We start from the raw sequence: 26,535 nt of genomic DNA, 5'->3' as shown, positions 1-26,535 counted from the left end.
CCATGAACAGTGACGTATACTGAATAGGCCTATAAAGGGGAGACGGCAGCAAAGTTGTACAACATTTTAGTCTTGCTGGAATCTTGACAGACTGAATTTTCCCTCGTGCTACTTCGATACGCTAAAGCATCATGACGAGATTACCAATAGTTTTAGCCATTTCCATCATCTTCAGTGTCGCTCCGGCGATTTCCGACGATCCAGAGTTCGTGTATCCGGACGTGTTTAACGATCCCGTCAGGGACGCCCTTCTCTACGGGACTTTTCCCGAGGGCTTCGCCTGGAGCTCTGCGACGTCGGCGTACCAGATCGAAGGTGCTTGGGACGCTGACGGTAAAGGGGAGAACATATGGGACACATACACCCATGAAGGCGGGAATACCTACAACAATGAGACTGGTGATGTTGCCTGTAAAAGTTACGAAAAGTAAGCTACTTTGACACCTGCTGTACTTCAAAAGATGATTATCCTCTGTCACACTCAGCTAAACCTGTCCGCAGCAATTTCGACTTTGAAAAAAGTGCTACGTTGAATAAAAAAGAAAAAACAGTTGCAAGTTTTATACATAATTCGAAAGAAAATTGTGCAACTACGGAAATTCGAAGTTAACGCTTTTCGTGAAGTAGCATCAATTCTCACATAGTATGAGAAAAGGTGTTTCTCTATACAGATGGAATTATCATGATAATTAGGTTACACCTCGTTATTCCGAAGGTTCGTTATTCCGAAGGCTCTTTATTCCTAAGATTCGTTATTCCGAAGGTTCAATGTTCCGAATTTAATTTTCGGATTAACCAATCTTCGGAATAACGAACCTTCGGAATAACGCCACAAATTTTCGGATTAACGAACCCTTTTTCATTTTCGGATTAACGAACCTGTAGGTATAGGGAATTTGCGTGTTTCGGATTAACGACCCTTCGGAATAATGAACCTTCGGAATAGCGAACCTTCGGAATAACGAACAGCACCCGATGATAATTATTCCCTTCCTCAGTGAATCAGCAACAGTCTCTTTCTTTCAAGTCATCATTGAATCTTATATGAATTACTTTTTTTAATCTTTTGTCTAGATCACACTGGCCAAAATGTCTATCTTTAGTAGATGAATGTTACATTATACCCCAGAAAGTTGCCAGGAACTAACAAAGTGCATAACAGAGGCATTGTTATTTTAGTTCATGGCAACAATTTCTGTCAAGATTAGCTGTCACAAAGAGTTTAAGTTATCGTGGATAACAAATACTTATCTGTAGTTTAAATCTATTCGCACTGAGCTCAAAATTTGGGTTTAAAATCGTTCTAAAATGTGAGTTAGGGATAGAAACAACCACTGTAAAATTTTTAATCCGTATAATCGGATGTTAAGTATTGTTGAATACACAAAATGTGAACAATAGTTATAACAAAATGTTTCCAGACTAAACCGTCTACCGTCCAGACTAAACCGTCTACAGTTTATGGTTTAATGGTTTAATAAATATTTTAGGCTTTATTGCGAAATGTTCGTAATGGTCGGATGTTTTGTGATTCAAAAGACCTACATAATATGTGCATCAAATGTGATATCTTAAACATCTTTAAATCACATCTCCCAAAAGTAAACAGGAACTTGAATAAAGCCGTCGCTATTCCAGAGGTTTTAACATACTCTCATGGTTAAAGTCAACAAAGAAGTGGATTCGGAGTTTTCCCCATGGTAGATTCGGTAACAGTTCGTTACTTGGAAGGTTTGTTAATCCAAAAAGGAAATAAGATTCCAAGGATCGTTATTACGCGCATTATTTCATTTCGGATGTACAAGTATTACGTCACTTTCGGATAATGAAGTTTGGAACAACGAGTCTCATTCATTCTTCTTTTTTTTTTCGGATAACGAACCTTTGGAATTAGGAACCTTATTTCATTTTCTGGTGAATGAACCTTCGCTATAACGAACATTAAACGCCAAAAATGTCTGGGATTAACAAACCCTTTTTGATTTTCTGAATAGCGAACCTCTGCAATAAGAAAGATTATTAATCAATTTTCGAATTAATGAACCTCCGGAATAACGAACATCACCCTGAGACTCGGTAGATTTGATGCCAAGAGAATGTAGCTCACACAGAATGCCAAGATGTTTAAATTCATTTGACTCCTGTGCTCATGAGTCACGGGAGTCAACATTCAGCAATATCGTCTAGCATTTACCACCAGGCCTTAAGACAAATAAAAACACAGCTTGTTTCCTTGAAATGGCTTGACAACAACAAAAGTCGTTTATATACCAAAAACGTTAAATACCACAGTCAAGAGTGCATGGAACGAGTAGTTGCAAACAACGGAAATAAAATATTTTGGTCTGCCAGTAATATCATGTCTAGAAGTAAAGTTCGTTGTCCAGTAACTGTCTGTGGGCACTTTTCTTCATTTTTGTTATTTCTGTGTTTTACGTTATTGTTGATGTTGTCGTTATTGTTTCATGTGGTCGCGTGTATATCTCCTCTTTTGGTCACATTTCCCTGGAATGCACGGCCAAATATTGTCTGTGCCATAAATTTGCTATTTCTATATATTCTATACAGTATGTTTGCATTCTAAAATCATAAAGTACTGTTTATAGTATCAGGATCATAATTATATCAATGAGCAAAAAAATGGAATGTACAATGGTAAATAGATGTATTTAATATGAATATATTTTCTTGGTATAACAAATGGGTGCTGTCGTTGTTTTGTTTCCAGTGTTCCACGTCTTATATAAGCTTGGCTTTTTAGTGGAACACTGTTTTCCGTCATGGTTACTTACTTCTTCTTTTTTGAAGTGTGTAAGTGTTTCTTTTATATGACTTCATTCGTGCAAATTCTTTATGGTGTATTCGAAAAAAAAAACTGTTCTCCTCCGATGAATGACTAGAGACAAGTTGTACCGCTTTGAATCATGTTTTCTTTTTCTTTTTTGATGATGGAAATAAACTATTCAATTGAATTGAATTGAATTGAATTGAATTGAAATTCGAAGATAGGCCTATATACAAGGCGTGAAGGGTTTTTGCTAGCATAATGATTCATGTATATGAGCCATATCTATCAAGATTGTTACTTTATCAGTCAGTACACATTAGGTCAATTATATACTTTGCGTTGGTAAATCGTCTTGACCCCTGCGTGGCTATTGATGCTATTTCTAGCGTCTATACAGGCAGGTTGATATAAGCAAAGTGGATATACCAGAGGTAAAATACAACAATACCGGAGAATAGCTGTCGTATTTTTAACAGTCATTCGAGTTAAAAAAAAAATGAAACAAAAATGCAAAAGAACAGTCCATGTGCAATTGATACGCAATCAATGTACGATCAATCTGCGATCATTATGTGCAATCGATAATATGCAAATTAACATTCCGACTTCCGTCCTAGTGTTCTATTATGTACAAAAACGTTTCTGTGCTTAATAATTCACAAAGTTTATGAAAGTTGAATATTTTGAAAGATGGAACAATAATTTGAATCAGACTCTATCTTACACTTTTTGATAAAAACTAGAGTTGGCAGGTTAGTCAAGTTACTGCTTAAAAAAACACACAATCGAAAACCAAGAAAAAAAAACCAATCCTTATATACGGGTATTTGATTCTTGCTGTCATAATGACGTCCAGATATTAATCTACATTCAACATACCAACAAAAAAATAATAAATAAATAAATAAAACACATAAGACATCATACGCCACTATAAGCTGATGATGGAAATGAAGGATTGGTTTTGTAACCAGTCACAGTTTATGGTTGGAGTAAGCTCTTAAAATGATTGTTTACTTTGTCATGTTGACAATGCACGACAGGTATGCTAAGGACGTGGATGCTATGAATGCCATTGGACTCAAGTACTATCGATTCTCGATCTCCTGGGCGAGAATCTTACCCGATGGAACCATCAACAACGTCAACGAAGCAGGCATCGCCCATTATAACGACGTCATCAACGAACTCGTCCAAAACGGGATCACACCAATGGTGACGCTCTACCACTGGGATCTCCCTCAGGCCCTGCAAGATATCGGAGGATGGGACACCGAGGACATCATTGACATCTTCAACGACTATGCCAGCCTGTGCTTCGACAGGTTCGGTGACCGTGTGAAACTGTGGCTCACCTTCAACGAGCCTTGGGTCCTCTCGCTGCTGGGTTACGGCAATGGTACGAACGCCCCTGGAATCAAAGACAGTGCTGTCACCGTCTACAGGGTGTCTCATAATATCATCAAGTCTCATGCTAAGGTCTACCACACCTACAACGACACCTACAGGAGCACGCAGGTTAGATTTCAATTCTGTCTTGATCCGTCGGAGAACAACAAGTTGTAAAACAACCAGCGGAATCAACATGTTGACAAACAAAGAATATATCAGTATCAATTAATTCGATATAATCATACAAACCATTACTGTCATATTCCGCAAGAAAATTTTGATTCCATCTTTATACATATTCGGTACATTATTCTGTATCCTAGAACTTATCATTGACTCACTGTTTTTATTTTCTCTTTACAGAATGGTCAGATAGGCATCACTCTGAATTCAAACCATGTCGCGCCGTTGAATAAAAGCAAGCCGTCCGATGTCGAGGCTGCTGATCGCAACCTCCAGTTCAACCTCGGTTGGCATGCTCATCCGATCTTCATCAACGGGGATTACCCCGAGGTGATGAAAGACAAGATTGGTCGAAAGAGTGCTGCCCAGGGATACAACCAATCCCGCTTACCTGTGTTCACCGAGGATGAGAAGGCCCAAATCAAGGGTACTAGCGACTTCTTTGGCCTCAATCACTACACAACCAACTATGCCGTCGATGGTGGAGAAAACCTGAACTGCACACCAAGCTACTGGACTGATTCGGACGTCATACAGTCGCAGGATCCTACCTGGCCCGCAACGGGCTCGGTGTGGCAGAAGGTGTGTCCCTGGGGAATTCGCAACCTGCTGAAATGGATCCACGACGAATACAAAAAGCCCATCTACGTCACCGAGAACGGCGTGTCGACCGTCGGAGTCCAGCTGAACGATGTGAGCAGACAGAAGTTCCTCCGTGCCTACATCAACGAGGTCTTGAAAGGTTTGTTCAGCGATTATATACAAAGTCACTCTTATAGTCAAAATTAATGTATTTCTGAAATTAATATTATGCTGCATTACAGAGTAAGATCTGTACTCACTCTTACCGTATAAGATAACTGGCTGGTATGATTCGAAGGAGCAATTTAGTGCTTTTATGATTTTCCCATATATTCACAAGCTGAATATTCCCACGTCATGTATACTGCCCTTACTTGATTCCATGGAGTAGAAATGAGCTATTATAGTGTCAATTCACTTTTACTGATTACACTGCTGCCTACATGTAGAAACTTTCAGCGCAACATTTTTTATCAAAGTATATGCATGGGGTTTTGAGACATTATTAAAGAGTGTACTATAAACTTCTTGATGCATCATTTTTCGTTGAAAGGGAAAGGAGTCACAAGATGGCAGCAACTTAGTGATAAACAGTAAGAATGCACCAGAAAGGGAAAGAAAATGAGAAGCAAATGTGGTTTTGGTGTTACAGAAAGCCTATATCCAATTGTGGACAGCAGCATCCAGTTTCAACCCTGCATGGGTAACTTGTATTTTCTTAGTGACTTAAGTGCATTCGTATCACTGCCAATTTGCCTCGCCTGTCCCAGCATTCTAAGAATTAGCTGTTGCTTTCACACACACCAGAAACCCCCCCCCCCCAAAAAAAAAAAAAAAAAAACCAAAAACAAAAACAAAAAAACAAAACAAAACAAAACAAACAAACAAACTAAATAAATCCACTTCAATGTATATTCCGCGTATGTGTGCCTACAGACGTAATCGGAAAAGAAGTTACGTGAACTTCTGATATTAACACACAGTGTGATAAATGTATCAAACAAAAAACAACAGACACAATCATAATGAAGGCCCTTCGTAGACAAAAGGACACAAATATTTTATAAAGTAAACCATCCCTTGCTATCATAATTATCTTTTAGCCGTCAATATTGATGGATCTGACGTCAGGGGGTACACTGTGTGGTCACTTATGGATAACTTTGAGTGGTCAGCGGGTTACAGCGTACAGCTTGGACTGCACTACATCGACTTCTCCGATCCGGACCTCACCAGGCAGGCAAGGCAGTCGGCAATTACGTACAGCGAGATCATCGCTCAGAACGGATTCGTGCGGGAAAACCTGGGCGAGACTCAGGAACCATCTGGGGGCGTGGTCGTCAGGGCGTCGCTCCTGTGGAATGTACTACTACTAGCATTAGTTCTTGCGCTCTTTTGAGTGCAGTGGCTAGTCAATCAACGTGATCAATAGTGGCTTAACAGTGACTGCACTGTGGAGATTAATGATTTCAGGACATATGTTTTGTCAAAAGTTAATATAACAGGTAAAATGCTTGGGGGTGGTCCTTTAGAATGCCTTTTAGATTCACATTTTTGGTACATAAAAGGAAGCTGACAAATCGTTCATTGGAATCGAACGAGTGATTGTTGCAATTCAATCATGGCATACAATTAAAATGTACAACACTATTTTCCCGTGTGTCCTGTCAATCGTTCAGGCATTTTGTTCTCAATATGAATAGATAGATTTTACTTTGCATAGTGCAGCGAAAAATGAAAACGAATTGATGAATCAATTGATGAATCAATAAAACAAAATATAGTCTAGAATGAATAGTGTATGAATATGTAGCCAATATTGAATTACGTGTTTGTATACTCTTTGCCGTATCCGGGCAATTACCCCCAGAGGGCAATTACCCCCCCCCCCCCCCCCCCCCCCGGGCTAAATACTGGTTAGTGGTAAGGATAGAGTAAAGATTATATATAGGGTTAGGGTTAGCTTTAGGATTAGGAGTTTGGTTAACGGTTAAGATTAGGTTCAGTATTAGGATTAGTATTAAGGCCAGTGGAAGGGTCCGGGGTAATTGCCAAGAGGTAAATTGCCCTAGACCAATATATGTCTATGTGTATAATGCATTATTATGACATACACAAATAAAAGGACAGAGCACTATAACTTAAACTCTGAGAAATATCGGACAAACAAAAATAGAAGTGTTGTAGTTTTGATACAGTGGAATTTCGTGTTTTTGTATCGGTATCAAATCATAGAACCCTATTCCTTCTGTGCTTTTTCATTTATAACCATACCAGGAGTTACTGAAAGTTATCAGCGAATCCTATACAGCTTATACTAACATTATACAAAACTAAAATTACTGAAAATAATGTGGGGAACTGGGGGGGGGGGGGGAGGAACGCTAACAAAGGAATATGAGATAATTATATTCAGATGAATGAAAATGTCACATTAATAGTATTTTTAGCTTCTTGGTTGATTCTTTCCTTTCATTTCATTCAAATCGATTTTCTGTGGACATTATTTCCTCCCTGAGATTGGTAGTAAATGGACTCCAAATTAGACGTACAGTAGCAGTGTCAGAACAACGCTGAGGTGCGCTGATAGCATCGGATAAATCAAGCATGTATGCATATGTAATCGTTATCGAGTGATTTAACAATTCTTTGAGTGAAATTCATTCTCATGTAGAAACTGATTAAATGAATGTTCTATAAAACACACCACATTATGATGTACAGGATGTCGGGTTCATTATCTATTGATTTGTGTGTTGAGTGTGTGTTGTATGTCTGCTTGTGTGTATGTGTTTTTGTATTTTATGCACTTATTCTGCGAGCCTCATGGGATCATGCGTCTTGTATTCCTTTAAAAGTATAATGATATTATCTTCAACGCACTTTTGATTTGGCATGACTTAAATCGACGTCTGCTGTAGTGTGTCAAACAATGCAAATAAACAACATCAATGGAACAAACAATGAACAAACATATTAATGAAACGTATTATGTAATGAACATTGATACCTATACTTTTTCGAGAAAAAAAAAATGGTGCCATTATCAACGTCGAATAGATCAAGCATGCATTCAGAAATATGTGCAAAGATTACGCGATATGATCATTGTCAACGATTATAGTTATATCAATTAATACTACTTACATATAGCCATGGGCTGAGCGGTGTAAGGTCCAGGTTAAAATGAAAAACGCTAAAATTTCGCCCTTTCTTCATATTATTTTGTAAGTTGGAAATGGCTCATGGTATCTTCATGAAACCTGCATAATGATTCACCTAGATGGCTATATGGGTCATGGCTTAAAGGTCAGGCTGAAATGCTAAAATCTATTTACTACTCAGTGGAATTACACTAGTTGTATTTTCCCCATACTATAGAAATGATTGACTTTTTACACTTGATTAAACGTATATAGTAAATGGCCATGAATCACCTCAAAATAATTCTGGAGGAAAAGATTTGATCCAAGGAGTCAAAGATCAACGTTTTGTAATTTCGTGCAATTGCAATGAAGTATATGCATTCCATGTGGACACTTAGTTGGTGGTTCTGCTGTAGTTTTGTAATGCCAGGGAGGTGAGAAGAAACCCAACTCCATTTTCGATGTGTACTGGAAGACCTATTGGGAGAATGAAGAGGTATATCGGAAGCATATAAAGCGACGTTCTGTAGTTTATTATGTCGTGACAAACTTTGCATGATGCAAATACAGAGACCACGGGACCTTCAAGCCAACAGGTTCATTGGGTTACTCGGCAACCTCGCACAGAGACAATTATCTAGAGCATCAGCAGATAGTCAGTATGGTCGGCCAGTGATTATTCAATCGGGGGCATGATATAGCTTTTTTCTTTTATTTTTACCGCTGATGTAAGTATGTGTATCACTACTACAGCGTGTGTGTGTGTGTGTGGGGAGGGGGGTATTAGGGGTTAGTGCTCGTGGTTGAGTCAAAGGTTAATACTCCCCCTCTCCCAATCCGATTTCGACGTTTTTGTCTTCACTAAATTCCTTTATCTTACCCTTTTTTCAATGAAAAAGAAAACGCTTTATTGTTCATCTTTCACAATTGATTTTTAGCGTATCAGGGCGATTATCCCACGAGGGTAATTACCACCTCCCCTCTCCCTCCCCCTCCCCCCCTCCCCCCTCCCCCCCCCCTCCCCCCCCCCCCCTCCCCCCCTCCCCCCCTCCCCCCTCCCCCCCCTCCCCCCCCCCCCCATGGCCAAATACTGGTTAGTAATAAGGTTAGTTTAAAGATTAGGGTCAGGGTTCGGAGTCTGGGTTTAGGATTAAATTCGGGATTCGATTATGGTTAGGGGAAGGGGAAGGGTCCGAGGCAATCCCTTTAGACCCGTTTTTTTTTTTTTTTTTTTTAGGGTTCCATTGTGACGACATTGTGGTTGCAACAAATATCGCTGATGGTTAAAAACATGTTGATCTCTGCAGCGTCATTACTAAATATACTTTCCAAATCCAATTTTGATGAAAATATGCCTCCCATTTTCCGTCCATTGTCGTTCTTTCAAAGCGACAAAGATAGGCCGACAATCTGTGAAATGAGTGCAGAATTAAAACACACACACACACACACACACACACACACACACACTGTCAAAGGGTTTCTCGGAAGACGACCGCAATAATAAACTGAACACAGTGAATTATCGTTTCAAATGAATTGGGTCATCCGACTCTTTTATTTAAACAACGTCGGTGCACGGTGGGATGCTGTCTCCCGAATATCAATACAAAGTCACCGAAAAAAAAAATGTTTTCGGGAAGAAAAATGCAAGACAAAAAAAACTATATGTATATAAATAAACTGTTTTATGGTATCCTCATTTCTACTAAGCCCCTATATGAGCACATGCATTTCTACGTATGAAAACCCCCCTATGAATAAAGTCCCTACATATTAAAGGCACTTTCACGTGGTCGATAACCGCGCGATGACTGTACAGTGTTGCTCAGGCGAAGCCGGATCCTGGCGTCGGATACGCGGTTCACGCGAGGTGGCTGACGCCTGTTCCTGCAGTCCGTCGCGGCGTGAAGTGTATACGGGCGTGGCAGCACGGCGTGGCCGGATACACACGGTCGAGTGGCGTGGGTATTGTCCGGTTCGCGTGTGTCTGCCTGTTTCTGTTCACAGCTGGGCGTGGGATTACTCGACGACTCAAAGACTGGGCGGTATCCGCCTCCGGATCCGTCCTCGGACAAGTCCGGATACTCAGTGCCTGGATACGGACGGCTAGAAATACAAATCCCTTGTGAAAATACATTTCTACCCAACTATTAAACCTCAGCTCCTATAATATAACATTTGTGCTCACCATTGCAGAGCTGTGTTAAGGTACGAGTGTATCCGAACATTCTCAGCTTATTAACACATCACTTTCTTCTTTCATGATCATTTTGACCTTTCTAACAAAAGAATACAAAAGCTTATAGCACATTTCGGTTCTGTTGCAATAAATTGCCATACAACAAAATGCATAAGCATTGCCATATTCGTTCAATGGAACCTCTGCGAGTAGTTAAAATTCACACTATTAATGGGACAGTTATCACTATCCAGCGATAGAATTACTCTACCAAACAATACCAATCTCTCCCGTAAGAGCTCACTCTTTTCTAGCTGCTTCTACCAACTTTGCATATACGCTCTTTACACTGTATCTCTCATCGTTCTAACATTCTTATCCGAATTTCAGAGAAGACACACTTCGTCTTACCATTAATTTCTGTGTCTGAATCGATTCACAGCTACGCTTTATCGATCATCATACATATCGCCCTTGGCGTAGATATGTGTATCAACACAAATCGATAATATTACTAATATCATAATTATTACAATTATCAGAAAAAATGTCGTAGCAATTACACCAACAACAAAACTCATCGTTCAGGATTAAAATCTAATTGCTCTTTCTTTTACTCAAGCAATCTCACTTTTGAGGTAATGCGAACAACCTAACCCTCTCACTACCAGACCAGTTCTCTCTCTGGCTTAAATATTTTGGCTCATTACGTACACAAAAACAAGCATTACTTCGAGAACCTCACGTGGTGTATTTGCTTTATCCTCTTTCACATTAACACTTCTTTACTTCTATTCTAATCGATTCCAAAAAAAACTTCTTTCCTACCGGGTGCTAAATGAAGTCACAGTATGAAATTCTGCAAAACTTACAGCTTCTCGGTCCCCTTTCCTTTTTTGAGTGACGGTCAGCGGTGTCTACGGGGAATGCACCAAGCGACGCAGCCGAATTAGATGCAATGATGCTCAGGCCCTGTTCTTGGCTTGTCAACCCGTCTGCGCACCATCTCGCCAGCAAGCCTCAAATGCAACTGTTCACTCTCACTGCTCACTCACTTCACACTCACACCCTAACCATACATTCCTGTCACATACTATTCAAATCGTATTCAAATTATTATTCCAAAATATTTGTCTACATCTCACCAGCTCCCTCTATTGACACCAAAACAAAATATACTATATCACCAATGTCAGATTCATTTTGACACACACATACACACACATACACATACATTGTTATCGTATGAATTATCATCGACGAAGAATGTTGAGTATATAGCCTAAACTCAACTGAACTGTAGTGTTTTGTTTGCTTTCATCGGAGTTATCATTTATTTTGTTCCTTCTTTTCTCTCACACCCGTGATGTCAAGAACATCACTTGTCATTGAGACACAGAACACGATTATACACACATTCAATATATTTTTAGTTTAATCCACCTGTCACTTATAAGGTCACGTACCACTTCAGTCTGCAGTTCACCACCAGGTCAATTACCGGTATCGTACCATCAAATATTGATGCTCTTTAAACATAATAAAAGATGACTATGTATATATAGTTCTTATCAAAATGTGACAAATGAAATCAACAACGCCGTCCACTCTTATTGTTGAAATGTAGCAACACAAATATTGCAATGTAATGCCCATTCTTTATCTATAACCATCGGAAGATTTTTGTTTCAGCTGATGAACTTTCAAAGCATATAGGCCAATCAATACCAAATCTTCATGAATAAAAAAAAATAATATTACACGGCCTATGTATGTGGTAATGGACGCTTTTATTCACGAAAAATTAAATTATAACGTTAGAAATTGTTTGATAACACAAAATAGTTTTCGTACGCATTTTCTTTTTAGATTTCTCACAAGATCACAACATTTCGTACTTGTATGAACGTATAGATTAATATGCAAACTCTGCTGAGGATAACATGAAGAAGACAAACAAATGAATTGGCAGATAGCTAAATGAATACAGAAATAGATAGACAAATAAAATTATATTCAATCAGTGTTGTGGAAACCTGGTGTGAAGAGATCTAATTGATTAACGTTAGACTCTTTCGGTCATTCCGACTGGAACACATTCCTGTTTGGTTTAAATTGTCTTCGCTTCTGATGTACGGAAATCCATTGGTCCAAAGAATCTCTTTATATCAAAGTTCCCTGCAATGCTCTCAAATTGCCAGAAAATCTGACTATGCCGGTACAGGTTTGTTACATTTTATCTATTACGCTTTTACCCGGGTCCTATTTGCTGTTTTTTTTTTCATTTCATTCTAATATCAGTGTAAAAGGCGTTGATAAGGATAAGAATGATCGTATCATTCTGAGCATGCCTCTATACGTGTGTAGGCAGGGAGCACTATATAGGAAAGGAATGTCCGAGTTCTGGTGAGAAATTCTCTGTTGAAATATTTCGGTTATTTTATGAGCATGCGAGACCTGTGCTGATCAAATATCTTTGCTTCCATTGACCATAGCTTTCTCTTAATTCGTTCATTTGAAGTTCAGCGAGAATCTTTATCACATCATATTTCCGCTGAGCAATCGCATCTGGATAGTCGAACTCCATCAACGATTCTGAGTCGGTTTGGCATCTTGTTTTTGCTGGAATCGATGACTGCAAGATATTTTCAACAATTTCTGTATCGCTTCTTTCCAGATATCTATTGTTGTAATTTTCAACAAATTCTGGTGCAGAAACTAATTCAAGATTCACATGATTACTGTCATTGCTTTGTACTCCATCAGTTTGAGCCGTCAAATTGGGCTTCGATGCCAGACTTTCGACAATTAATGTTATCTTCGTATCATCTGTGAATAACTGTTCGCTTGAGCTGTCGATACAAACGCGATTAAATGTGGACGGCGTAGATGGCTCTGTAACTTTTTCATGTAGCCTTTCGTCACCAGCAACCTTCTTCTGCTTTCTGCAAATCTCACTGAAATTCTGACTATCAGGCATATCCAAGTGCGTTCCTGAAACCATGACTTGGTCTGCAATGACCCGCTGGAGTTTATCAGCTGCCATTGTATGGGTAATAGAGTCAGCATCGTGTTTCCTTTCTTGATCTTTCCTTGCAAACTCGACGGCTGGCTGTAAGTGGACTTTATCGGCATGTGTGGTAAACTTAGCAGTCTGACTCCAGCAAACCCTCTCTCCATTTCTTTGTCTTTTGACGTCATCTTTGATTTCCTCATCATATCCCAGCAATGCGACATCTTTAGATGATACTGAATTTGAATATTGCGTGGAAAAGAGATCCGTGAAAGGTCCGCACACAATGTCATCTCTTGACGGAGAGGTTTCCTCTCGAGAAATAAAAAGGGAGGGATTTGAGTCAGGTGAATGAGAGATCGCATTGGCACATCGCTCGAGTTTCTTTTCCCATTTACTGATTGCCCTGCCAAGAAAAGAGATAAATAAAGGTTCCGTGGCGAATCAAAATAGTTGTAAAAAAAAAAACCTTGTGTAGCAAGTAGTAGTGTATAGATCTGTCTAGATCCATGATTCTATAGGGGCCGCCAAATAAGACGAAATTAAAGATCTAAGAAAGAAAAAAAAAAAACACTTTGAGAGTACAATGATTCAGCGTTTTTCTTTTCTTGTTTTTCTTTGATAATTGTTATCGCAATTGTTTCACTATCAGTAAAAATTCGAATCAAAACAATGACTCCTGATGTACAAACATCTAAATTATCTTGTCTTCGTCCGTGACCTTCTTGAACAAACAAGAGTCCATACTTCAGCCAAAGCACAGACGCTTAATAATGATATAATCGATAGTTGACTGAGCACAGCATAGAACTAGATTGAATGGAAACCTCTTTAAAATCAGATCCACTCCATTGGTCAGCATGTCGTTCTGGCTGATGTTGCTGGTGGTCTGGTCCCCTTGTGTCCTCCAAGACGGTGATCTGGGAGTATGGACGGGGTGTGACAAACTATTTCCCTCTAAACGCAAAATGAAAAAAAAAAGTTTTAAAAAATCGTTAAACTGAACATTTAGCAAGAATAAGCTTATCTTATGTAACGTTGCTAACATAATAATATTATTTCTTTCTTTTCCTCGTAGTGAATGCGTTATCAAAACGCTAATATATCATTCAATGATTAACAAAACGTAAATATTACTGTCATCGGCAGTTGGGAACAAACTTGGTGAAGTACGCAAGTTGTATCTATAACTTTGCATGGCTTTGAATTGTGACGTATAAACATTTGGTTTCCCGTATTAACATATCGGTAAAAACAGACAAGCGAGAGAGCAAATATGCTGAAAAGGGTTAGGAAGAAGTAAAGTTTGTTGCTATTTTCACATTAATCATGAATAAGAAGCTAACACGTAGCAAATGTGAATCTCGGGTACAATGTGCATGGGAAGCTCATTGTAACGTCGCTTCTTTTATATCGTCTTATAATCATGGTGCCACTTAGCCTATAGCTCCATGTTTAATATAATAATCATCAACTAAATATTCCCAATACTTACCCATTTAAAGAAAGTCTGTAGCCTCTTTGAGCATAAATATATTGCGGCATAAATACAATACTGCAAACAATGGCATGCAAGAGTAACGTGAGTATAGTGATGCACTGTGTAATGAGCAAGGCCCAAAGGAGGTATCACACACTTTTCTCAGTAGGCCTACACGTTGTAACTAGTACTCCATGACATCCACGCATTGTTAGATAACAGTACTCAGTATCTTCGCAACCACCACAGTCACGCGCATCAGAGCGCGTGACGTCATAATACTTGATTCATATACATCATAATCGGTAGTCTAGTGTTGTCTGCATTCCACTGAGAATTTGAATAATTACACAGAAGGCCTGTAGAGCCCACAAAAATCAAAATCGTCCACTAATGTCAAAATTACCACAAATGTCATAACACGTTGACCACAAATGTCAAAATTTCCTTTTTTTACTGCAAATGTCATAACACATTAACCACAAATGTCAAAACTCACTGCTTGCATTAAAATAATGAAGGATAGTGAATCATACTAATATAATTTGATCAACGTTTGTCTGTCCAGGGAGGTGGGAAGAGTCTCTTTCCACTTCTCTGATCTGTCTGTTCGTCTGTCTGTTAAATGGGATGAAACTTGGTGGGTGGATGAAGGTTGATCCGAGAATATACCCGCAAATGTCATAACGCCTCAACCGCAAATGTCAAAACTCATTGATTGCATTATAATAGTGTACATGTGATTACACCAAAATTTTCTGAGTTCGCTCGCATCACATACTACTGACTTTGGGGGATTTTGACGTTAGTGGACGATTTTGACATTTGCAGGCTCTACAAGGCCTACCCGCTGAAATCACAGTTAAGGATTAGAACCAGCACTGGCTGTCGGGCGAAGCTCGGTGGTCTAGTGGATAGACGCCCGTCCGGAGATCAGGAGATCGTAGGCTGGAGTCAGATTATGATCAAACAGTAACCATTGTGCCCGATTTAGGTCTGACAAAAGAACACACAAGAGGCCATGGTAAAAAAAAAATAGTATTTTTAGATCACGTACCACTTCACGAATAAAAAAGGAATCGTTTCATGAGTACAGCTGTATTAGGAAACCTTAGAATAGTTTAGCAAAATAAAAATAGAAACAAAAACAATAAATTAACAAACAAAAAATAAACAAACAAACAAACAAACAAACAAACAGACAAACAAAAACCCGACTAATAGATGCACCGAGTGCATATCTACAGCTTTCGAATTGGTTTAGATTTAAGTTTTGTAATGACGAACCAATCAAGTTTCAGGCCACCCCACCTGGCCATGACCCAGCCTACGCATCGACCAAATCTGAATCTGAATAAAGAGGCTGCGCTCAGAATTATCCACAGGTATCCATATGTAGGTATAATATATCCCTGTATAAGATGTTGCAACGCGAAATATATGATTTGTAAGGTTCTTGGAAATTCAGACGACTTTTTACATTTTATGGATCTCCCATCATTATTCTTGCTTAAAGGGATGGTATTGATAGTATGGTGGAGATGAGGATTGGGCTTTTTGCGAGATACCACGAAACAACTTATGAAATAGTACACAGCATACCATTCCAAGAGGAATTCAACGATTAGTTGATGAAAATCGGTTTTGGAATGGCTGAAACATCCAAAAACAAAGTAAAACAAACGATCGCAATAAAAGGTGGGTCACATCTTTTATTAGTTTGGGATATCTCAGCCATTTCAAAACCAGTTGTCTTTGAATTTCTCTTTGAATTACAGGATTTCATATTTCTTGAAAGGTTTCGAATTTTCTCACCAAAAAGTGTTAGAGACCTGAAGTTTGGTCTTAGCCAAAACTATACAATCCCTTTAAACTCTTGAAATATTCAGATTTTTAAAAATGAAAACATGACAGTAAGAATTGCACGCACAGAAGGGTTATACAAGGTTTTGATTAACACATTGTATGGTTACCATGCATGTTCATTATTATTGTTATTATTAATATTTGCTAGCGCTTAGAGACATTTTGATGTGACAATGCGCTATATACGTAGGGCCTATTGTGGATTATTATTATCATTAACCCTGTGATATTACAGTGAACAACAAGGCATCTCAAAGTTTTTATAGCTCTGCATCTTTGAGTACAGTGAACAACATAGTTATGTCAAACAGAATGTGACGTACTATAACACGATAAAACTGTTTAGTCTCACAGAATAGTTACTATGCTGGAAAACGCTGATACAATGTATGACATTTGCACTGCTATGTTTACATCATTTTGGTTGCAGTAAATTGCTCCACGCAGAGATGAAAATTCTATAGCTATTCCGTCATTTGGGAGCTACAATCCCGTGTGAGTCTCAAGCAGACCCACCCTCAATTCGCTTCAAAGTAGAAGCTCAGGGAATAAGTTCCAATCGATGGTCTCAACGCAGTACTTTATGAGGAGAACAAAAGGCTTTGCGCAGACGCAAACAGGTTCTTATCTCCGCCACTATTTGAAGAGATGAAAGGTCACTAGGTCAAAGCCCCTCCATTTACTCTTCAAGGTTATATTGACTGTTGCTCGATAGAAGCTTGACATCTAATCAAAAAAATGGGGTTCCATCGCCATGGTTACTCTTGAAGAACACCCAAAGTTCGTTTGAGTGTGTAATTCTTTGTAAAAGTTGATAAACAAGGAGGGTACAAGGGCGTATGTGCCCGAGATAAATACGACCCCTCCAACAAAATAACGTTATCAAATCTTTTATGCAATAAGGGGCGTTACCTCCTCCAAATTTACCCGGCCGCCTAAGCAATGTGAACTAGTAACTATAGTGGACGGGGTTTGAACGCATTATCAATAAATACACTCAGTCTATGAACACCGATGTATCTGGGAAGGACGGCAGCAAAGTTATACATTAATTAGTTCGAAACTGAGAAACATTTTCCAGAAGTGGTTTGCTGGCATCTTTGACAATCTGAATTTTTCGTTTTTGCTACATTGATACATAAAAGTATCAAAGTTGTGATCATGACGAAATTACTGATAGTTTTAGCCATTTCCGTCATCTTCAGTGTCGCTCCGGCGATTTCCGACGATCCAGAGTTTGTGTATCCGGACGTGTTCAACGATCCCGACAGAGACGCCTTCCTCTACGGGACTTTTCCCGAGGGCTTCGCCTGGAGCTCTGCGACGTCGTCATACCAGATCGAAGGTGCTTGGGACGCTGACGGTAAAGGGGAGAATATATGGGACACATACACCCATGAAGGCGGGAATGTCTACAACAATGACACTGGTGATGTCGCCTGTAACAGTTACGAAAAGTAAGCTACTTTGACATCTGCTACTTTAAACGATGATGTGATTCCAGAATTAATTCATTTCATTTCATTTATTTATTTCATTCTCATTTTCATTTTCATTTTTTTCTTTCAACAAAACATAACACAAAGTAGATCAAAAATTCAATCATAAGCATATATATATTACAAATGACTATTTGTAATATATTATATTTCAATTAGAATGACTCTGTTTTTTTTTTTCGAGAAGTATACATGATGTATGTTTTGCCCATTTTCTTTTTTTTCCCCCTTCTCTTTCAAGGCTGTCGTATTTTCAAACTATATGCTTATTTGACGACAGTCTTCTGTATTCACACTCCCAATACATGCGCCATAATTCAGTCAGATTATTTGATTCACTTTATCCCGAGTGGTTACCAATTGACGTGTTCTCTTATTCTTTTCTTTAGTCTGTACACGTATATCTCAGTTATGTTCGGATGTACACTGTATGTTTTATTGTCTTGAAAACGAAAATAAATGACTGTACATTGTATTTCATTTTTTCAAATACATTCAATGCAAAAAAAAAAAAAAAAATCCCAATAAATTAATTTGAATTTAATTGAATGATTACTGGCCACTCATACTCAACTACACTTGATGGTAGGAACCTAGTATGTTATATACTCTTAGCACAATAAATTTCAGCGAAACTACACTCTGCGTTCATTTTGACTTCGTAAAAATGTGTTATGCTGAATCAAAATGAGTACAAGTTTTAAATTATTCGGAAGAAAATGTGTGTAAGTTACGGAATACGTTTAATGAAGTAGCGTCAATTAACACGTATTATTATGAGAAAATGTACTAATCTGTACCTGAAATTATCATAAAATTCCCTTTCTCAGTGAATCAGTTACTAACAACCTCTTTCTTTTCAAGTCATCTTTTTTGAATTCTTTGTTTTTATCCACTTTTGGGGGGATCATAGTCACCAAAAAAGTATATGTTTAATACATGTAATAGATGTTGCATTACGCCATAGAGTTGCCTATATAACGAAGTGCATCATATCAGAGGCATTTTAGTTAAAACAATTTCTATCAAGATTAGCTGTCACAGACAAAAGTTTAAGTGAATTGTAATGAATACTTGTCTGAAGTTTAAGTCTATCACACTGAGCTTATTTGGGTTATGGCTTACTGTTTAAAATTGCAAATAGATAATTATCTTATTGGGAATAGCATCACATCATAATCGCGGATGTTCTATTTCGCAATATTATGTCTTGCATAGAAGTTCCGGCGCTAAACGATTTAATCTAGACAAAATAAAAAAAGTGTTTTCATTTAAGTCCAAATATGTAAAATTTTGAAATACAGAACAACACTCCAAACACCCTTGTTTTTCTTTGGGCCTGTTTTTAACATTGTGTAATAAAGCAGTTTTAACTGGCGTGGGGTATCATATCGCAAGTGGTAAAGCATGAGAAAGATGAACACCTGTCTTGGCTGATACTAGTTCCAAAGTCTATGAGAACAAGCCAGACTGATGGACACTTGGAATTTATAACCGACATACACTCAAAGTTGTACCTAAAATAGATAAGATTAAGCAGTTTGATTTTCGGACGTTAGATAAGAAAGTTGTTAAATTGGTGAGGTGTCACATGTTTCTAGGATATCGGTTGCAATCGCGCATGCAAATTAGATGAGGCTTTGACATCATCGCTATGAACCTTTTTAGCTTTATTTAAAACAACCAGAGTTCATGTTTTTTTTTTTTTTAAATCCGTGCTAGGTTTTGACAACCCACTTATCCCTTAAAAACAGTCACTACTGTTAGTCCTCAACATTAATCCTCATACAATGTTACGCGAATCCACTACTCCAATTTGAATCAGATTTCAGGAAATCAAAGTTTTGAAAGATTTGCTTTAAGTATGATGTGGACATGGATTATTATTTTCTTTGTGTGTGTGTGTGTGTGTGTGTGTGAAAAAGGCAGGACTTATACTATCCAACAACTCTCTCTCTCCACCCCCCCCCCTCTCTCTCTCTCTCTCTGTCTCTTGGTGAAGCTATTGATAAAGCTGTCGATGTTTTAGAGGTTTTAACATGGGCCTACTCTCTTAATTAATGTCAACAAAGAAGCGGGGTTCTCGCTTTGGTAGATTTGGTTACAGTTCGTTAATTCGAAGGTATATACGTAATTCCGAAGGTTCGTTAATCCAAAATGAAACAAGATTCTTATTCTGAATTGCTATAAGGTTCGGTATTTACACGAGCATTTTATAATTTTTGGATTAACGAACCTGTTACGTCATTTTACGATAACGAACCTCATTTCATTTTTCTGATAACGAACCTTTTGGACACCGAACCTTACTTTATTTTCGGGAGAACGAACCTTCGCAACAAGGAAGCTTATTTCATTCACGGATTAATGATCCTCGGGATTAACGAAACTTTGGGATAACGCCATAAATGTCTAGGATTTACGAACCTTTTATTCACTTTCGGGTTAACAAACCTTTAGGTATGGGGAGTATGTGTGTTTCAAAATAATGAATATCCTTATAAGGAAACTTATTAATTCATTTTCGGATTAACGAACCTCCGGAATAACGAACATTACCCCCTGAGACCCGTAGATTTGATGCCAAGAGAATGTAGTATACACAGAATGCTAAAGATTTTTTTTTTTTTAATTATTTCATAAGACTCCTATGCTCATGATTCGTGGGAGTCAAAATTCAGCAATATCGTCTAGCATTTACCGCCACTGGTTTTAGAAAATAAAAACAAAGCTTGTTTCTTTCACGTTGCGTGATGGAAATGTATGGCTACAAAAGTAAGGTAACCGTTTATACCGAAAAGCATTCAATATTACAGTCAAGAGGGCAAGGAAAGTGTTGTCGCAACAACAACAACAACAAAAAAAAAATAGTTAGGTCTACCAGTATAGTGTCATATCTTGAAGTAAAGATAGGCCTACAAGGTGGGATAAGGATTGTTTTCAGCATAAGGATTAATATCTAGCACGACTATTACGTTTATCTTTCAGTAAACGTTATAGGTCTAAATACTAAATACAGATCTTCGTGACCCCTGAGTGGCTATTGATGGATATTTTTATCTTCATCAGGCAGATGATATGAAGAAGGTGAATGTTAGAGAGAGAGAAAAAAAACACGATTACTGGAGAATGGCAATCGTATTTATAAGCAGTCATTCAAGTAAAAAGAAGAATGAAATATGAAAGTAAAAGCATAATCAATATACAATCATTATGCATTCATGTACTCATTGTGCAATCAATGTGCAATCAATCGGCGATCATTGTACAATCAATCCTGTAGAATACTGGGGAATGGCAATCGTATAAACAGTCATTCAAGTTAAAAGAATAATGAAATATGAAAGCAAAAGCATAATCAATATACAATCATTATGCATTCATGTACAATCAGTGTGCAATCATTGTATACAATCAATCCGCGATCATTGTGCAATCAAAGTGCAAATGAACATTTCGACTTCTTCCACCCTGGTGTTCTATGATGTGCAATAATGTTTCTGTGCTTAATGATTCGCATAGTTGATGAAAGTTGAATATTTTGACACAGGAGAAAGATTAAACAATGATATGAATGAGACTCTATCTTACACTTACAGATAAAGACTATAGACACGATAGAGTTGACAGGTCAGCCCACTGTCTAGAGTTGACAGGTTAGCCCACTGTCTAGAGAATATACAATTGAAAAAAAAAAAAAAAACAGATATCATAAATATCCCTTATATGGGTCTTTAATCCCTGTCATCATGATAACAGTCAATCATACGTTGATATAAACATACATTCAATAGACTGTTACAACGAACCATTTACATAGCAATCACATAAAGCCGCTCTAAGCTGATGATGAAAATGAAAAATTTGTTTTGTTACCAGTCACATTGGTCACATGTTACGGTGGGAGTAAGCTCTTAAATGATTGTTTACTTTGTCACACACAATGCATTACAGATATGCCGAGGACGTGGCTGCAATGACAGCGATGGGACTAAAATACTATCGATTCTCGATCTCCTGGGCGAGAATCTTGCCCAATGGAACCATCAACAACGTCAACGAAGCAGGCATCGCCTATTATAACAACGTCATCAACGAACTCGTCCAAAACGGGATCACACCAATGGTGACGCTCTACCATTGGGATCTCCCTCAGGCCCTGCAAGACAACGGAGGATGGGACAATGAGGACGTCATCGACCAGTTCAACGACTACGCCAACCTGTGCTTCCAGAGGTTCGGTGACCGTGTGAAATTCTGGATCACTTTCAACGAGCCGTGGATCGTTTCGCTGCTGGGTTACGGCGAGGGCACGAACGCCCCTGGAATCAAAGACATTGCTTCCACCGTCTACAGGGTGTCTCATAATCTCATCAAGTCTCATGCTAAAGCCTACCATACCTACAACGACACCTACAGGAGATGGCAGGTTAGATTTTGATTCTGTCTTGATCCGTTGGAGAACAAGTTATAAACAACCAGCGGAATTAACACGTCGACAAATAAAGCATATATATCGGCCATTGCATGTTGGCTGCGATATTAATGAACTCGATGTAATCATACCAACCATCGCTGTGAAATTAATGAAAAAATTTTGATTCCATCTTTACGCATGGTTATTCTTGATACATTATTCTGTAAGAGGTTATCATTGTCTCACTGTTTTTATTTTCTCTTTACAGAATGGTCAGATAGGCATTACCCTGAATTCAAACCATGCTGAGCCGTGGAATAAAAGCAACCCGTCCGACGTCGAGGCCGCTGATCGCAACCTCCAGTTCAACCTCGGCTGGTATGCTCACCCGATTTTCATCAACGGGGATTACCCCGAGGTGATGAAGGACAAGATTGGTCGAAAGAGTGCTGCCCAGGGCTACAGCGAGTCCCGCTTACCTGAGTTCACCGAGGATGAGAAGGCCCAAATCAAGGGTACTAGCGACTTCTTTGGCCTCAATCACTACACATCTAATTATGCCGTGGACAACGGAGAAAACCTGAACAGCACACCGAGCTATTGGGCTGACTCGGACGTCGGGACGTGGCAGGATGCTTCCTGGCCCTCGTCGGGTTCGTCATGGCTTGCGGTGTGTCCCTGGGGAATTCGCAACCTGCTGAAATGGATCCACGACGAATACCATATGCCCATCTACGTCACCGAGAATGGCGTGTCGACCGCCGACGTCTACGAGCTGGATGACGTGAGCAGACAGAAGTTCTTCCGTGCCTACATCAACGAGGTCTTGAAAGGTTTGTTGAGTGATTATAAAGTCACTTTAAGTAAAATGTATTTCTGAAATCCTTATGCTGCATTAAGAGTAAGATCTGTACTCACAATACCGCATAAGATACCTGGCTGGTATGATTTGAAGGAGCAATTTAGTGCTTTTATAATTTTCTCTAATATTCACGAGCTGAATAATCATGCATGCTGCCCTATTTTGATTCCATGGAGTAGAAATGAGCTAGTGTCAATTCACTTTCAGCGCAAAAATTTTGGAGCTAAACCTACGGAGTGTACTATGCACTTTTGGATGCAACATTCGTTGAAAGGGACAGGAGTCACAAGATAACAGCAATAGTGATAAACAGTAAAAATGTACCAGAAAGGGAAAGAAAATGAGAAGTAATTTGGTTTTGGTGTTACAGTAAGCCTTCATCCAAATTGTGTAATACAGCGGCATAATCGTGCTGGTCAAGTTACTTGAACTTCTGCTATTAACCATATCCAGTTGGCGGTGCAAACACACTGTGATACGTGTGAGATTAAAAAAACCAACCCAGCAACAGGCACATAATACAGGCCCTTCGTAGACAAACGTTTAACGTTTTTGAATTACTGTTTTTGTATTATCATGTATTTTACATGTGCTGCAATCGGTAATGCTTTCTCGTATATTTGTAGTCTCGTTCTATACCTCGTTTTGTTTTGTTTGCTTTGCTTCATGTGGTGTTATTTGTTTTGTCCTCTGTCTTAGTATGTTTTATTCTCTCCATGTTCCCTTGATGTTATCGGTAATTTTTGTAAATTTTAATTTTGTGCTTGTTTTAATATGTTTTATTCTCTCTATGCTCCTTAATTTTGGTATTTCAATGTTCAAATTATATGATTTGTTTTCAAGGGTACATTCGTTTTTAACAAGCCCCTGGCTTTCTCAGAACTGTACCTGCTACATTTTGTAAACATTTTTTTATCCAAACGACTTTTATTACTGAATAAATGTATGAATTGAATTGTATGAATTGAAAAGGACGCACATATCTTATAAAGTAAACCGTTCCTTGTTATCATATCTTTTAGCCATCGACATTGATGGATCTGACGTCAGAGGGTACACTGCGTGGTCACTGCTGGATAATTTTGAATGGGCAGCGGGTTACAGCGAACGTTTTGGAATGCACTACATCGACTTCTCCGATCCGAACCTCACCAGGCAAGCAAAGCAGTCGGCAATCATGTACAGCGAGATCGTCGCTCAGAACGGATTCGTGCGCGAAAACCAGGCCACGACTCAGCCCACGGAGGAACCACCTGTTATGACTACATCAGGGGGCGTGGCCATCAGGGCGTCGCTCTTGTGTAGTGTACTGGCATTACTTCTCGCGCTCTTCTGATCGCAGTCAATCAAAATGGGCTGAACATTGACTGTACTGTGGAGATGACTGATTTCAGGACATCATGTTTTTTGTCAAAAGTTTAATGTAACAGGTAAAATGCTTTTGGATGATCCTTTAGAATGCCTTTTAGAATCATTTTTTTTTTTTTTTAACAAGGAAGCTGACAAAATCGTTCATTAGAATCGAACGAGTGATCATTGCAGTTCTTGATTTACTTTGTGTTTTGTTTTGTTGGAGGAAAAATGAGAATGTAAAATATATGAATTGAATTCAATTGAATTCAATCATGACACAAGTTAGCATGACCTATTGTTTAACATTCTTTTCCTGTGTATTCTGCTAGTTGTTTAGGTTTAATATTGTTCTCAAATAGATGAATGGTTAGAGTTTACTTTGCATTGTGCAGCGAAAAAATGAACGAATTAATAAATCCAGAAGATAATAGAGTCTAGAATGAATTGTGTATGAATATGTCACTTATATGTAGACAAAATTGGCTTACGTGTTTGTATATATTGTATATGTGTATGTATATAATGCACTATTACGCATTTATACATCTGAATAAATACAAAAATAAAAGGACTGAGCACTATAACTTGAACTTTGAGAAATATCGGGCAAACAAATATAGAAGTGTTACAGTTTGAGACAATGGAATTTCGTGTTTTTATTTCAGTATCAAATCATAGAACCCTATTCAGTTTGTGCTTTTCCATTTATAACCACCGAGTTACCACAAATTATAAGCGAATCCTAAATAGGTTAAGAAATTATAAGCAACTAAAATACAGAAAAGAATATGGGGACCTGTGACGAAGGAAGCTAACAAGGAAACGTGAGATAATTGTATTTAGATGAATGAAAATATCACATCAATAGCAACTTTCACATCGTAGTTGATTCTCTCCTTTGATTTCACTGAAATCGATTTTCTGTCGACATTATTTCCTCCCTGAGATTGGCAGCAGGGAGGAAAAGAAGTAGACGTAGCAGTACTGCCCTACTTTGGCAAAAGGAAGCAAGTGACATACCATCCGAATTTGAGTTATTGATGTTTTCATAATTCACATGAGCTCTTCTTCCAGGCCAAACTTCATGAAGAAACACTCATCCTTTTAAGAGATATGTTAGATAAGACATCATGACACTATAGTCCATTGACGTCAGTGTACATGACAGACACATTTTGCTCTTTTACGAGAAATGTCACTTTTGTCACTTGCTTCCTTTTGCCAAAGTAGGGCAGAGTTGTGTCTGAACAACGCTGAGGTGCGCTGATGAAAGCCGTGTATCCCTGTGTATGGCTGGAGGGGTAAATAGCGTCTGATAAATCAAGCATGTACATGTATGCAGAATTGCTATTGCATGATCTAACGATTCTTTGAGTAACATTCAGTTTCATGTAGAAAACAATTAGACGAATGTTCAATAAAACATACAATTATGATGTACAGAATATCGGGTTTATTGTCTTAAAAGTACGTGTGTGTGTGTATAGTGTTTATTCGCGTGTGTGTATGTCTTCATAGATACTGAATAAGCTGTTTTTTTTTTGTTTTTGTTTTTTTGCGTACAGATATATATTCAATATTCAATGTTCACAAATATCAAAGAAACAAAAACAAAATACACAAAACATCAATTGTGAATATCAATACAATGTACCATGTTTACGCATAATAATCATGCCATTGACGTCGAATAAATCAAGCACTTTCAAAGAAGATTATGAGATATAATCATTATCAAAGATTATCCGTTAATAGTAGTTACATAGCCATAG

The 26,535-nt window shown here is 38.3% G+C and overlaps 2 protein-coding genes across 3 annotated transcripts; one reads left to right on the top strand and one right to left on the bottom strand.

Moving 5' to 3' along the window:
• Window positions 1–131: 131 nt before the first annotated feature.
• Window positions 132–24,746, top strand: LOC140232704 (lactase/phlorizin hydrolase-like). The gene is made up of 9 exons (XM_072312825.1): window positions 132–427; window positions 3,832–4,306; window positions 4,544–5,105; window positions 6,049–6,236; window positions 10,816–10,825; window positions 17,867–18,089; window positions 22,086–22,560; window positions 22,817–23,381; window positions 24,433–24,746. The coding sequence occupies exons 1-9, from the start codon at window positions 132–134 to the stop codon at window positions 24,744–24,746; spliced, it is 3,108 nt and encodes a 1,035-aa protein (XP_072168926.1).
• On the bottom strand, window positions 12,539–15,741 carry LOC140246174 (uncharacterized). 2 transcript variants are annotated; one of them, XR_011902448.1, is made up of 3 exons: window positions 15,614–15,741; window positions 14,114–14,243; window positions 12,539–13,692 (listed from the first exon to the last, which is right to left on the bottom strand). XR_011902448.1 is itself a non-coding variant. In XM_072325617.1 (3 exons), the coding sequence occupies exons 1-3, from the start codon at window positions 14,783–14,785 to the stop codon at window positions 12,714–12,716; spliced, it is 1,113 nt and encodes a 370-aa protein (XP_072181718.1). In that variant the 5' UTR covers window positions 14,786–14,898; the 3' UTR covers window positions 12,539–12,713. The 2 variants fall into 2 exon arrangements, 1 of the variants encoding a protein (XP_072181718.1); XM_072325617.1 differs by lacking the exon at window positions 15,614–15,741 and adding an exon at window positions 14,782–14,898.
• Window positions 24,747–26,535: the final 1,789 nt, after the last annotated feature.

Source organism: Diadema setosum, chromosome 1 (genome assembly GCF_964275005.1).
Source record: "Diadema setosum chromosome 1, eeDiaSeto1, whole genome shotgun sequence".
NCBI lineage: Eukaryota > Metazoa > Echinodermata > Echinoidea > Diadematoida > Diadematidae > Diadema > Diadema setosum.
Note: the sequence above shows the minus strand (reverse complement) of the source record. Positions and strands in the feature narration are given on the sequence as shown.